The sequence below is a fragment of the Martes martes genome (genome assembly GCF_963455335.1).
Source record: "Martes martes genome assembly, chromosome: 11".
Taxonomy (NCBI): domain Eukaryota; kingdom Metazoa; phylum Chordata; class Mammalia; order Carnivora; family Mustelidae; genus Martes; species Martes martes.
In genome coordinates, this window is record NC_137899.1 from 107,758,559 (window position 1) to 107,772,160 (window position 13,602).

General features: G+C 47.1%; 1 protein-coding gene across 5 annotated transcripts in view; it reads left to right on the plus strand.

Moving 5' to 3' along the window:
* DYNC2I1 (dynein 2 intermediate chain 1) overlaps positions 1-13,602 on the plus strand; it is a gene marked incomplete at its 5' end in the record, with an annotated part of 58,604 nt that overhangs the window by 2,464 nt on the left and 42,538 nt on the right. For 4 of the 5 annotated variants that reach the window (XR_013967661.1, XM_080818796.1, XM_080818797.1 and 1 more), the window contains 3 exons: positions 6,853-6,906; positions 8,704-9,124; positions 11,583-11,674. Coding sequence is in view for 4 of the 5 variants with exons in the window: in XM_080818796.1 (XP_080674922.1) it covers positions 6,853-6,906; positions 8,704-9,124; positions 11,583-11,674 (567 nt within the window). Of the gene's footprint in view, positions 1-2,812; positions 3,157-6,852; positions 6,907-8,703; positions 9,125-11,582; positions 11,675-13,602 lie in introns of those variants that run through there. The other variant, XM_080818798.1, reaches the window with a different exon arrangement.

The following is a 13,602-nucleotide window of genomic DNA, read 5'->3' on the forward strand; positions in this document are numbered from 1 at the left end:
CATTTTTAAAAAGATTTATTTATTTATTTGAGGGATGGGGTGGGTAGCGGGAGAGGGAGAGAGAATATCAAGCAGACTCCTTGCTGAGCATGGAGTCCCACTCGGGGCTTGATCCTGTGACCCTAAGAGCACAACCTGAGCTGAAACCATGAGTTAGACACTTAACCTACCGCACCACCCAGGCACCCCAAAGAGGGAGATAGTTCTTAAGGTACTGTCTCTCCTTGGGGTTAGAGCAGGAAGCTTTTTTGTTTTTTTACATTAAAATTTAAAAAGTCCGTTCCAGTATAGTTAACGTACGGTGTTACGTCTGTTTCAGGTGTGTGGTATAGTGATCCAACAATTTCACACGTCATGCAGCACTCATCAGCGCTCATCAAGACACGTGTACTCCTTAATCCCCATTGCAAGTTTAACCCATCCCTCTCCCCTCCCCTCTGGTAACCATCAGTTTGTTCTCCATAATTAAGAGTATTTCTTGACTTTTCTCTCTTTTCCCTTATGCTCTTTTCTTTCGTTTCTTAACTTAGCTGCTAGTGAAATCATATGGTATTTTTTTTCCTCTGACTGACTTATTTCACTTGGCATAGTACTTTCTAGTTCCATACATGTCCTTGGATATGGCGAGATTTTATTCTTCTTTATGGCTGAGTAATATCTAGTTGTTCATGTATACATGTTTTTTATCCATTCATCAATCAGTGGACACTTGGGCTGTTTCCATAATTTGACTAGAATAGATAATGCTGCTACAAACATTGGGATGCATGTGTCCCTTTGAATTACTATTTTTTTTTTAAATAAAGATTTTTCCTTATTTCCTTGGGTCATTTTCTTTTAGGGTCATTTTCTCCATTTGTTTTTCTTGATTCTTCTTCTCTTTCTTATGTTGGTGTTTTCTCAGCTGTCTGATTGACTTTTCATATTTATGAATGAAACACCTGGTTTATTAAAGTAAGTTATTTGATAGTAGGGGTTTGCTCTGCTGGTTCTTTCTCAGTCTTCTCCCTGAATTGTTTGCAAAGCCTTTGTTTTTGACCACTGAGGTAGGGTTCCAGAGCAGGCACGGAACACAGGGATTACTGAGGCTCTCCACTCCCCAAACCATTTAATTATCAGACATGTATTTCGCTATTAGATCCCACTCAGCTGCATTCTCTCCTGTGTCTTTTTGTGATTCTGGCTGACATAGTTCACCTAGTTGATTACATTTTGCATTACTTTGAATTATTTGGGGGGTTGTTTTCTTATACATATTTATAAAATGAACATTTCAAAGTAGCAAAAGCAGCTATTTCCTGGAAGCTAATGAGTCCCCATATTAGCTTCTCATTTGTAAGTTGGTCATTAACTTTTTAGGAAGTTAATCTACTGGTCATGAGAACCTTGTTATGCAATTATTATAGTGCTACAGAGTTAGTGTATTTTGTTCCATAAAATCGAGGGGAGGGTAAAACCTCTATGCAGTGACTGGAATAAAATTGTCCTGGACTTGGTGTTGTTTACTGTCACCTTATCATGTACCAAACTTTTCCTTAGGTTTGTGTCAGTATATTTGTTTGCTGACATCGCTTCTATCACTAATATAACCAGTTTTGGGTCCTTTATTTCTACTAAGATCTTGACAAGGCTCTGTATTTTGTAGCTATTTTTAGAAAACTTAAACTTATGGTGTGTTTGCTGGCTTTACACCTGCTGGATAAAGGTAGTGACAGTTTTCAGTGTTCTTCTTTTTTTTTTTTAAGATTTTATTTATTTATTTGACAGACAGAGATCACAAGTAGGCAGAGAAGCAGGCAGATGGGGGTGGGGGTCAAGCAGGCTCCCCACTGAGCAGAGAGCCCGACACAGGGCCCGATCCCAGGACCTTGAGATCATGACCTGAGCCCAAGGCAGAGGCTTTAACCCACTGAGCCACCCAGGCACCCCTCAGTGTTAGTTCTTTAAAAATGCTTTAGTTTACGTTGCTTCCAGTGTTGGGCTTTTATTAATTTCTAAGCTCAATGAAAATTTTAGAAGCTTCTAAATTTTTCTGTTACATACCAAACAGTTGGTAATGTGTGAGTTTATTATCATGAAACTTATTAATCATAGCTTGAAAGGTATAAACACATATATGTAGATATATATATCTATACGTATTTAGATTTTCCTTAGGAGAAAATAAATTTCTTGTCTTTCTTTTGCAATGTTGATATGAAATTGGAATCGCTGTGTTCAGCCAATCACTGTAACTGCTCTTAACAGTTTAGGTCAGTGTGATGTTACTTCTTCTGTTTCTTTTTTTTTTTTTTTTTAAAGATTTTATTTATTTGACAGACAGATCACAAGTAGGCAGAGAGGCACACAGAGAGAGAGAGAGAGAGAGAGAGGAAGGGAAACAGGCTCCCTGCCGAGCAGAGAGCCCAACTCGGGGCTCGATCCCAGGACCCTGGGATCATGACCCGAGCCGAAGGCAGAGGCTTTAACCCACTGAGCCACCCAGGCGCCCCACTTCTTCTGTTTCTGGAAAGGCTGCATGTTCTAGGGCAAATACCCTGGGCTCTCAGAGAGTTGGTCCTCACTAACCCACTTACATGGTTGAAGAGGCCCATATGAAGAGAGCTGACCAACATTTAGGGGCTTCCGACAGCCCAAGGCCGTGTCCCTGTGGTCACCCAGCCGCCTTGGAGTTCCTGTCTGGCAAAGCCCAGGGCTGTCATAATGGCGGTGTGTTTGGCCAGCTCCTGGACAGGCCTGTCCCCCCTTTCCAGTGCATTTACCGTTTTGCATCCTTCCTCTGTCCCTCTGAGATGTCTCTGTGTCTCTACAGCCCAGGAGTGTTTCTCTCTAGGACCTGAAAGCCATCTTGGAAATGGAATCCTCAGGAAGGATGAGGCGTCTGCCTCCAGGTCTTTATGGGAAGGCAGGCTCCTGACTTCTGTAGCTGCCGGCCCGCAGACACAGCTGGCCCGGCTGCACTGATGCCGACCACCCCTGCGTGATTGTCTCTCTTCCCGGCCGCTCTGTGTGAAGCACCCAGCCACCCTTGCACAGATGGGAATGGAGCTCAGCTACCCCCTGCTGTCGGCAGTGTGTTTTTGACAAACTCCCCACACTGCTATTCGTACTCAGCTCCAGAACGGACTCCGTCTACGGTCAGCCTCCCCCTTGCAGGTCAGACTCCGTGCCGTCTGAGCTTAGGTGTTCTGTGCCTGGTGCGGTGTCTGCGCATTAGGACTCTAGTCTGCAGATACACGCTCCCACCACCTGGAGTTGGACGTCTGCAATGGTGGAAAGCACCTGCACAGTCTCAGGCAGCCAGTGTGCTTGTTGGTGTGCGAACAAGCAGGGATTATAGGGCAGAGCAGAGGAGCAGTCAGTAATCCAGTTCACATGATTACTTGAGCAGCCAATAATTTGTTTCTAAGTAATCGAATTCAATAATATAAAACATTTTCTAGCATTAAGGGGTAATTTTTTTAAAAGATTTTATTTATTGACAGACAGAGATCACAAGTAGGCAGAGAGGCAGGCAGAGAGAGAGGAGGAACAGGCTCCCCGCTGAGCAGAGAGCCCGATGCGGGGCTCGATCCCAGGACCCTGAGATTATGACCTGAGCCGAAGGCAGAGGCTTTAACCCACTGAGCCACCCAGGTGCCCCTAAGAGGTAATTTTTAAAAAGACAGCTAAAGATAAATTATGTCTGAGTCTGAAAGCTGTGTATGAGCCAGCCTCCCCTCTTTGCGTCTTTAGGTAAATGCACTAGTTAGTCTGTTGCTCTGTGGGCTTGGTAGGCCACCCTTCCGTGGCCTCCGGTGTCCCTGGGTGCTATGAATTAGATCCCCTGGGTTGGACCAGTGGTGCTGTAGATACAGACCATGTGACTGCCACGGTATGAAAGGCTGGGGTGGGTTTGGGGCAGTTGAACTGGGTAGGAAGAGTGGATTTCTTTCATTTTAGGAAACATGTTACAAGAAAAAGTGGTAGGACTCGATGATGGGTTGCATCTCATCTGAGAATGGAATGTCGGTGCCCTGTCCACGAGGCCAGTCTTGGCATGCAGCCCAGCCACGGCGACCAAAAACCAGTATGCTGAGGGCAAGGGTGCTTAGCCTCCAGGTGTCAGGAGCTGTGGGAGCTTATTTCAAACAATTTGTGGAAAACAAGACAACCTAAGACTTTCAAGCCTTTATTAACATGCAGCTAACCAGTTCAACTGACATTTAGCTTTAACGTTTGGCAAGCAAGTGAGTGTTTGCTCAGCTGAGAAGGTGCTGGGTTGTGAAGACATCGGGTGGCTGCGCCGTGTTGCCAGTCCAGGACACCGCGGAAGCCCCTGGGTTGGGTGGTGTGACTGGTGGAAATTATATCCCCTGAGGGGTTTGGAGGCAGGTCCAGGTGGCTGAGCTCTCTAGTTGGGGCGTTAATGTCCTGGCATCTGTATGCTTTGGGGAAACTGCTTTTTGGGAATAGGGAAGTGGGGTAGAGGGGTGACTGGAGGTAATGGGCCTGGGGCGTGACCCCAAGAGGGAGACTCCGGCTTTCCTGTCTCTGAGTCTGGCTCGAGAGTAAACAGTGAACGGTGTGCTGTGGGAAAAGGAAGGTGACCCGGGAGGAGATATTCTGCAGCCCCTGCCTCCCGAAAGGATGGCAGGTGAGGTGCCCGTGCTCCCACTCCCGCCTGCGGGCTTTCCTGGGGTGTCAGCATGAGGTGGGAGAGAAGTGCCAAGAAGTCCGCAGAAGTCCTGCTGTACACCAGGGGCACACGGACCGCACCATGAGGGCTGGCCGAGGCGCTCCCCACACAGTGCTCCGGAGAGCCTCGTGGTAAACGGGCATCAGTCAGCCAGTCCGCCGGCGGGTTCGGGTGAGATGCTGGTCGGTACCCGGGGCTCTTTCTGCAGTCACTGCTCATTTTACATGCAGCGGACCCACAGCCCAGGGTCACCCGGCGTGGACCTTGACCTCATGGAGTTGAGCTCTCAGGTTTGCCTGTGTGTGGGCTGAGCAGTCCTGGAGCTTGAAGGGTTTGTTCCGTAGGCAGCTCCCTTCTTCTCCTCTTGTTTTCAGGGTGGAGTTTATTCCCCTTGTAGGGGAAAGCGCTGCCTTTCTATTCTGTACTTGGAGAGACCAGAGTTTAACTGGTGTCTCCGTTCCACAGGGCAGGGACTGAAATGCTGGTGGGTTTGGTCTTTCAGAGACCTTGGCTGAGTAGAGGGTGAAAAAGACAAAAGACTCCTGGTCTGAAGCACTCTGTCCTCACAGACCTACGCAGAGTTCCTAAAAATACGTGACACGTGGGGGCTGGGATAGGGCATGAGGGAGCTGTGTGTTATTTTATAAAATAAACCTTTAATTTTTTTTTTTCATAACATAAGACATTTAAAAGAGAAAACAAGGAAGAAGAATCTTTAGGGGTGAGCAAGGCCATTTGCCTGATTTTCAAGTGCCCAAGCTTGGGCTGGTAAAAGAGGCAGAAGGAAGATCTTGTGATCTGGCGGAGAGCTGTCGCCCTCAGGGGTTTTGCCTAGCAGCGTGAGTCATGTAATCACTGCCAGGAGGGGGTCCGGTCCACGGGCCCTGGCTGGCGCCCTTCCACTCTCGGGGTCTCTAGCCCTTGTCCTCTCCCAGGGGCACACGAGCTCTCTGTTGAGTTTGGACCATTTGTTTGAAGAAGGGCCCATGTTAACCCTCTACGCAGAGCAGTGAACTTGAGACAGACAGAGTTCTAAGGCTCAGAAACTCCAAGTCACAGCTGTGCTGACTGTTGCCGACCATCTTACACCGCATCTTACCAAGGACGCCTTTTGTTAAATCAACCAATCTGTAAAAAAATGCATTTTCTCCTTATAGTAGATCACAGTAAATTTTGTGGTTGTAGTACATGTTGGCTAGATTCTTATAATTGGTTGCTTTTTAGTTATTTCTAGGTAGTGTGTTTACAACTACTGTGAACTGTTTCCCTGTTTCCCTAATTTTCATGTTACTGGGAAGACTTTTGGTATCTTATCCATGAATAAGCTCTTGTTTTTCATTTGTACTACATTCGCTTTAAATCTGAAACTTTCCGGGCGCCTGGGTGGCTCAGTGGGTTAAGCCACTGCCTTCGGCCCAGGTCATGATCTCGGGGTCCTGGGATCGAGCCCCACATCGGGCTCTCTGCTCAGCGGGGAGCCTGCTTCCCCCTCTCTCTCTGCCTGCTGCTCTGCCTACCTGTGACCTCTCTGTCAAATAAATAAATAAACAAATCTTTAAATAAATAAATAAATAAATCTGAAACTTTCCAAAATCTTACTTTTCTTTGTACCCTCAAAGCAGTGTTTCTCAAAGGGAAAATGAAATAATCTGGGTAAATCTGCCTTTTTGTCTGTAGGAATCATCCTTGATTAATTTACGTAGTGAATTCCTTCATTATCTAAGCGTGTCTTCCACGTGGCAGGTGAACTGTGTGTGTGCTTATGGGGGGGTCATGTTGTGCACGCTCAGTATCGGGGGGTGGGAGGGGGTGCGGCTGGGCAGGGACGCTCCAGGGGCATCTGCTCTGTTGGCAGACAGAAATACTGTCGGGCGGTGGGACTGGGCATTGACAGGCGTTGGGCAACATGGGGAAGGTGGGGGTGTGTTTTACCTGCACTTACGAAGTAGCCAGAGGAACACATTCTGTAATCGTTTATAGGTAATTTTAGACTAGGGAATAATTTTTAAAAATGTGTATTACTATTACCTTTTCTTCTAGTAGGTAGTCATTTGTTGCATGTGAAGGACTCATTGCCATTGACTTCAATGGCCTAATGAAAAAGCAGCTCACTAGAGTGTACAAAATTAGTTTTTTAAACTTTAAAAATTCTAACTTTATACTTTTCTTTTTAGAGGAGAACAAAAGATGATACTTGGAAAGCAGATGACCTCAGAAAGCATCTTTTGGTACGGTCTCCGAAAGATTTGAGTTGGGGTCCTTTTGGAGTGTGGACGGTTTCACCTGCTTCTCAACTTGGCTTCTGTGTGGCTCATTTCAGAAGTGTTTTTGACCGAGAGATAACGCCATATGGTTAATAGGCCTGGAACTCTGGTGGGACAGGGTTGCCCCATCCAACCCGGCATCCCAGCAGCTGCATCAGGTTTCTGTTATGGGTCAGGGCTTGGGCCGTGTGTGTTTGTGTGTGTGTATATGTTTGGTGTGTGCTGAGTATACAGTGGTGTGCGCACGCATGCATGTCTATGACATGTGCACACGTTTGTGGTTTCTCTGTGCAATACATGTGCGTGTGTGTATGTGTGTGTCTGGTGCACATTGAGTACACGTGTGTGTGTGGTATGTGCACATACATTTGGCTTCTCTGCATGGTATGTTTGCATGTCTGTGTTTGTGCCTGTGTTCATGTATGTGTGTATGTGTCTCTCTGTGTGTGGTGTGCATTGAAGGTGCATGTGCACATGCATGTGTGTGGTATATGCAAACATGTGGCTTCTCTGCATGGTATGTTTGCATGTGTGTTTTTGCCTGTGTTAATGTATGTGTGTATGTGTCTCTGTGCGTATGTGTGTGGTGTGCGCACAGACACGTGTGGCTTCTCTGTGTGGTATGTTTGCATGTGTATTTGTGCCTGTGTTCATGTATGTGTGTATGTGTCTCTGTGTGTGGTGTGCATTGAGGGCACATGTGTGGTGTGTGCGGTATTGCACACACATGTGGCTTCTCTGATACATTTACATGTGTGTTTGTGCCTGTGTTCATGTATGTGTGTATGTGTCTCTGTATGTCTGGTGTGCATTGAGTGCACATGCGTGGTGTGTGCACATGTATGTGTGTGGTATGGGCACACATGTGGCTTCTCTATGTGACATGTTTGCATGTGTGTGTTTGTGCCTGTGTTCATGCATGTGTGTATGTGTCTCTGTGTGTGGTTTATGTGGAGGGAGCTTTGGGCTTTGAAAACGAGCACAAGCCAGCCTCCTCTGGAACGGAGTCGGGAGGCCGGCAGGGGCAGCGCTCGGGCTCCGCCCCTCCGCCGTGCACTGCAGACCCGGCAGGAAGAGACGCGTCTCCCGGTGGATACTGGTTTACTCTCCCGGCAGGAGGAGGGACGGTTTCCTCCCGGCCTGGCAACAGCTCAGCCAGCGAGAAGCCGCTCCACTTCCCAGCTCCCAGTTCAGGCCGCAGACTCTGAGCTCACGGCAGCCCCTCCTCCCCACGCCCCCTCCTCTGTGAAGGGGCCTCCTGTCCTTGGCTCCGCAGAGTCCCCTACGGTTCTGCCCCAGCTTAACTGTCCCAGACTGCAATTCTCTGCCATTCCCGAAGAAACCCATTTCTGCTGGTAGCGTAACTGGCAGCTTTATTTCTAAGGTTAATGGGTGGAGATCAAGACCTGAGAATTTTATAAGAGGGGGGTGGTCAGTCCTTGTTCTTTGAGTTGGACCCAAGCTGGACCAAGTTGGACCCAAGTGGTGTCTCGGAGACTTTAAGACAAAGCTTCAACATCCTGTTCTTTTTCTTCCTGTTCCCTGTAGTATTTCAGCTGTGACTTGTCAGCAAACGTGAATGTCTCTAATAAACGGGTGCCCACTGCCCAGTCGTAGGCGAGCTCAGTCTGATCCCCTGACTGATTCAGAGACTTCTTCCAGGCCCCACTTACTCGGCTGGAGAGCAGTGAAAGCCAGTGTTAAGACCCCTCACTGGGTGTGACCCAGATTCCAAATTCCGCCTTTTTTCTCCTGGTTTAGGCTGCACAATCGGGTATTCCCAGGGAAGATAAGAAACACAGAGAAAAGAAGCTGCATAAGGAATCAGAAATGGACCTCCCTGAAAACAAAGAGCCCAAGCACAGGGACCCAGACCGAGACACCAAGTACAGAGAGAGGCCTGGCGAGAGAGACGGCCATCCCGCCAGGGACAACCCTCATGGGGACAGAGACAGAGAAAAGCAAAGGGAAAGGAAAAAGGACTCCAGAGACCGGGACAAGGAAAGGCATAAAGAGAAATCCCGAGAACAGGACACAGAGAAGTCTCACGGTAAAGGAAAAGACAGAGGGGACAAGGACAGAGACCGCAGAGCCAGAAGGGAGGAGCCCAGGCAGACGGCTGCCCACCATAACCTGCTGGGCCGGCAGCCCCTGGACAGAGCGGAGCGCAGGATGCGAGCAGGTGCGTGTCCCCGGTGCGGAGCCACAGCCGCTGTGCAGCTCTGGAGTCCCTCCTGCGGCACTGCTTAGCCGCCGGCTGCAGCCTGTCTGTCTGTCTCCCTGAAAGAGCTTGGTGCTCGGGGCCTTGCCCTCTTTCCGGTGCTGCTCATCCTTGTGTTTTCTTTCATGGTTTGCATAAGTGGCTTAGCTTGACCTTGAAGGTACAGGCCTTGGGGGGGTGTGTGTGTGTGCGTGTGTGTGTGTGTGTACTTTTCAGTTTTCTTTTTGGCATTTTTAAAACTCATTTCAGTGAGTGAAAAGAGTAACAATTTTCTCATTACTTGCTAGAGGTTTACTATTGAAACACATTTTAGATTACCTGACTAAAGTTCAGCCCACATTGTAAATAAACAGAAATAGTGCTCTTTAATAAGAATTCTTCAAAAGTGTCAGTTTTACTCTGAACAAGATTTAAATGCTTTTATCTGATTCCCAGGAATTCTAAGGTAAATGTGCATACTGCCCTCCCCGTGTAAGTATTGTCATTTTTGTACTATACAAATAGTATATGCTCTTCTAAAAACTTCTAACTGGCTAACGTAACCAAAAAGGAATATGTTTAGAGATTACACAGTAATTCTTAGACTCGTCAGAAAGGCTTGAGGTCCTAGTTACGAACAGGACGGAAACCAAGGCCCCTCGTTCATGTTCCCTATTATGTACTGTTGCTTTCTGCTCCCAGGGCCGCTGCCCAGGTCTGCACAGAGCCCAGCAGCCATGCACTCCGGAGCGTGGGTGTGCATTTGTGTTGGGTGAGGTGTCCTTGGCGGAGGGATTATGAGTTAGTGGGGTCACCACTCAGCATGTTTAACAGCAACTATCTTACTCCTGTTGCCTCTTTTTAGGGTGATTTTTTTGATGTTCTTGGTATGCATTTCTAATAACATCATTTTTGTTCTTAGATCTTTTTTGGTTGCTACCTGATCTTGTCTTTTCTTTTTTCTTTTTTTTTTTTTTTTTTTAAAGATTTTTTATTTATTTATTTGACAGACAGAGATCACAAGTAGGCAGAGAGGCAGGCAGAGAGAGAGAGAGAGGAGGAAGCAGGCTCCCTGCTAAGCAGAGAGCCCAACGTGGGGCTCGATCCCAGGACCCTGGGATCATGACCCGAGCAGAAGGCAGAGGCTTTAACCCACTGAGCCACCCAGGCGCCCTGATCTTGTCTTTTCAATGCATTATTGATATGAATAATTGTGACATTCCTTCCCCCTTCTTTGGCCATTTATGTGGCTCTTCCCTGTCTCGTCTGAGCCTCCCCTTCTGTGAAGTGTGGCCGTGATCTTTGGACTACTTCTGTAGCTGCTCTGTCTGTCAGTGACTGCGTCCTTTCTCATGATTAGAAACACTGGTCATCTGTTCTTGATTCCTAAGCTTTGGTTCCCAGCCGGGTTTCATCTCTGAATTCTGGGCTTGCATATCCTCTTGTCCTTTGATGTCTGATAGATGTTGCAAACTTTGCAGGTCTTGAACTGGGCTTCTGAAATCCCCGCAAATCCTGCTTCCCCAAAGCCTCACCCACTTCAGTCGATGGCAGCTGCGTCCTCCCCGTCCTTAGGTCAGAGAACTGGGAGTCCCTTGGACCCCGGCTTTCTCCTGCAGTCTCCCAGGACCTGGCCCTTCGCTCCCCGCTGGTCCTGTCTCCCTCGCTGTTTGGTCTCTCTCATATCCCAGGCTCCCACTGACTAGTGCTCCACAAGCACTTTTTGAATGAATGAACTTTGTTTCAGTGATTTCTATTTAATTTTGTCCTTATCTTTTAATTTATTGATTCTCTTAATTTTAAGCCTAATGACTTTTTTTTTTTTTTTTTTTTTTGGTCTGTGCATGTTCAAAAGTGAATCTCTAATTCCACTATCAGGGAGAGATCTCAAATTGCGGGTAGGGGTGCCTGCCGGCAGGTGGGCTGCAGACCGCCTCCTTCTCACGAGGGCCTTCTCCCTGCACAGTGCCCTCAGCAGTGGGCACTTGGAGGCTGTGGGGCTGGTGCAGTTCCCCCGTGGTCCCCAAGGCAGACATTTCTTTCTTGGCCTCCGAACACTTGGTGACTGGGCCAGTTTTTCGTAGTGGACGGGGCTCTGTCTCCCTGAGCACCTCTGTCAGTGACCAGGTGCTCAGCCGGCGCGTGTGTGTGGGCTGGTGCCCCTCTCGAGTTTCCCGGGGCTCAGTCTGATCTTTTCCAGGTTGCTTCAGTGACAGCTGCCATTGTGATCTCCCTCTTTTGCCCATTTTAAGTTTAGATTCTAGAACTTTCCATGCTTGATATTGAAGGATGTGTTTTAATTGATGAATATGTTTCCATATGTGTTATCGTCTACTACACAGTAATGCACTACATATGGTAGAGAGGGCAGCAAGATGTTAGAAGGTCATTCCTATGTGCTGATGTTTGGGGATGTTAAAAATATGCTCTATTTTTGTAGTAAGCAAAGTGAGGACGGAAGAGAAGGAGAGGAGAGATGAAGACCCTGAGAGGGGGGACGAAGAGAGAGAAAGACGATACAGAGAAAGAAAGGTATGTGGATGCCCCCGGGAAGGGCTCGCTCGAGTCTGTTTGCGTATTGTTAGTAGAAGCATTTTTGGAAAGTGTTGTCACACAGGATTCAAGGTCTGAGGAAGTTCTCACCATTCCTTACACATATGTGTTGTTCTCTTTCCAGGAGAAATACATGGTGCTTTTGAAAAATTTAGAAAATTCAAATAAACCGTAAGAAGAAAATAAAAACAAATTCTACCCCAAGATAATTATTGATAATATTTAAGTATATACCCTAACAGAGTAGGTTTACATATGCATTTGTGCGTATGTACATATATATCTATTTGTTTTCTTAAGTTGGATTTTTACTCTTTTATAAACCTTAAACTGGATACACTTGGAACATTTTTCTGAGCCCTATTTCTCTATAACATTAATGGCTGCACAGTATACTATTGGTATGTCATAGTTGTATTGATAGATCTGGGTTTTTTGGACACTTAGGTTGCTTCTGAATTTTTTTTAATTATGAAGACATCCATGAGGTAAAGTTTTTGCATTTATTCATAATTATTTTCCTCTGATTAATTTCTGGAAATGAACTTGCTAGATGAAAGTAAATGTAAACTTACTGCTCTACAGAAAAGCTGTAATTATTTATATCATCAGAGTATAATTCCCCATGTCCAAAGCAGCAACAGGGCATGATCGTAATTTGTAATCTTTGCTAATTTGATTCAGAACAGAGAAGCGCTTCTGAGCGTTTTATGCGAGGGCTCACCGCCCCGCTGTTAGTCATTCCCTGTGTATGTTTACTTATTTCCTAATGGGGCATTTTATTCTAAGCGTACTTTAAAGATGAACTCCCTGCTAGTTATTTCTGTTTCCGTTTCTGTTGCGAATTTTGTTTGTGGGATCTTTGTTTTTATGAGTAAGTTTACGGGTATGAAGTAGTCGGGCCTTTCATTGTTGGTTGTTGATGTAATGCTCACAGAGCCTTTTCCCCACACAGGATTATGTAAGTAGTTGTCTGTATTTTGTTCTGGATCCTTATAATTTTTTTTAGCACTTAAATCTTTTAATCCCCATAGGATTGATTTTGGAGACAGATGTTCGGTCTAACTTTCCGACCGAGGAGCTTGCTCATGGAGCCTGCCAGCATGTCTTTCTTTAGGAAGGTTGTGCTGGCAGAGACGGGTAGAGTTGGTGGGAATCAGGTGAAGGAGAGAAGTCAGGAGGCTGCTGGGTGGCCGTAGAAGGGGTGGCGGGAGCGGGGACCACGGGGACTGAGCCGAGAAGGAGGTGAGGGCCCTGTGGCTGGAGAGTGAGCAGTGACCCACTGCTGGGTCTGAGGAGAGGAGGCCCTGGGTGGGAGGAAAGAGCAGTTCCACTTGGGGCTCAGCTGAGACATACTGGTGATGCTTCCGAAACTGGGAGTCTGGGCCAGAAATCTGATGTGTCGGCAGCAGGTTCTGCACAGAGCTGTGTGTCGCCGTGTGACGGAAGTCAGCAGTGACTACTGAGCACCCACGGTGGTTTTGGGGAACCTGTGATGACTCAGCAGTATGTCCAGTTTTAAGAATCTCCCTTATTGGGGAGCAGACATGTGAACTGCCAAGGACAGAGGTTGGCAGGGCGTGTGGCGCTCTGCTCCCAGAAGTGACACATTTCACTGGAGGGACTAGGGTTGATGGAGTGCCAAGTGCATTCACAGTTGGAGAGAAGGTGGCAAGGATGACAAGGACGGGGCTGAGGAGGAGGGGGCATGCTTGCCATGCTGAGGGGTTTGGATGTGGTTTTCCATATGAGGGTGAAGGCTGGAGTACGGTGTCGCCACTGTCCTGCGGGCTGTGTGACCAGCACTGGGTTTTTCTTTCCAGAAACTCATTTCTAGAGTCAGGAAGGAAGAGTGAGGGCAACGCGGCTTTGCCACCTTTATCATCCCATGTGTGAAGGATGGCAGC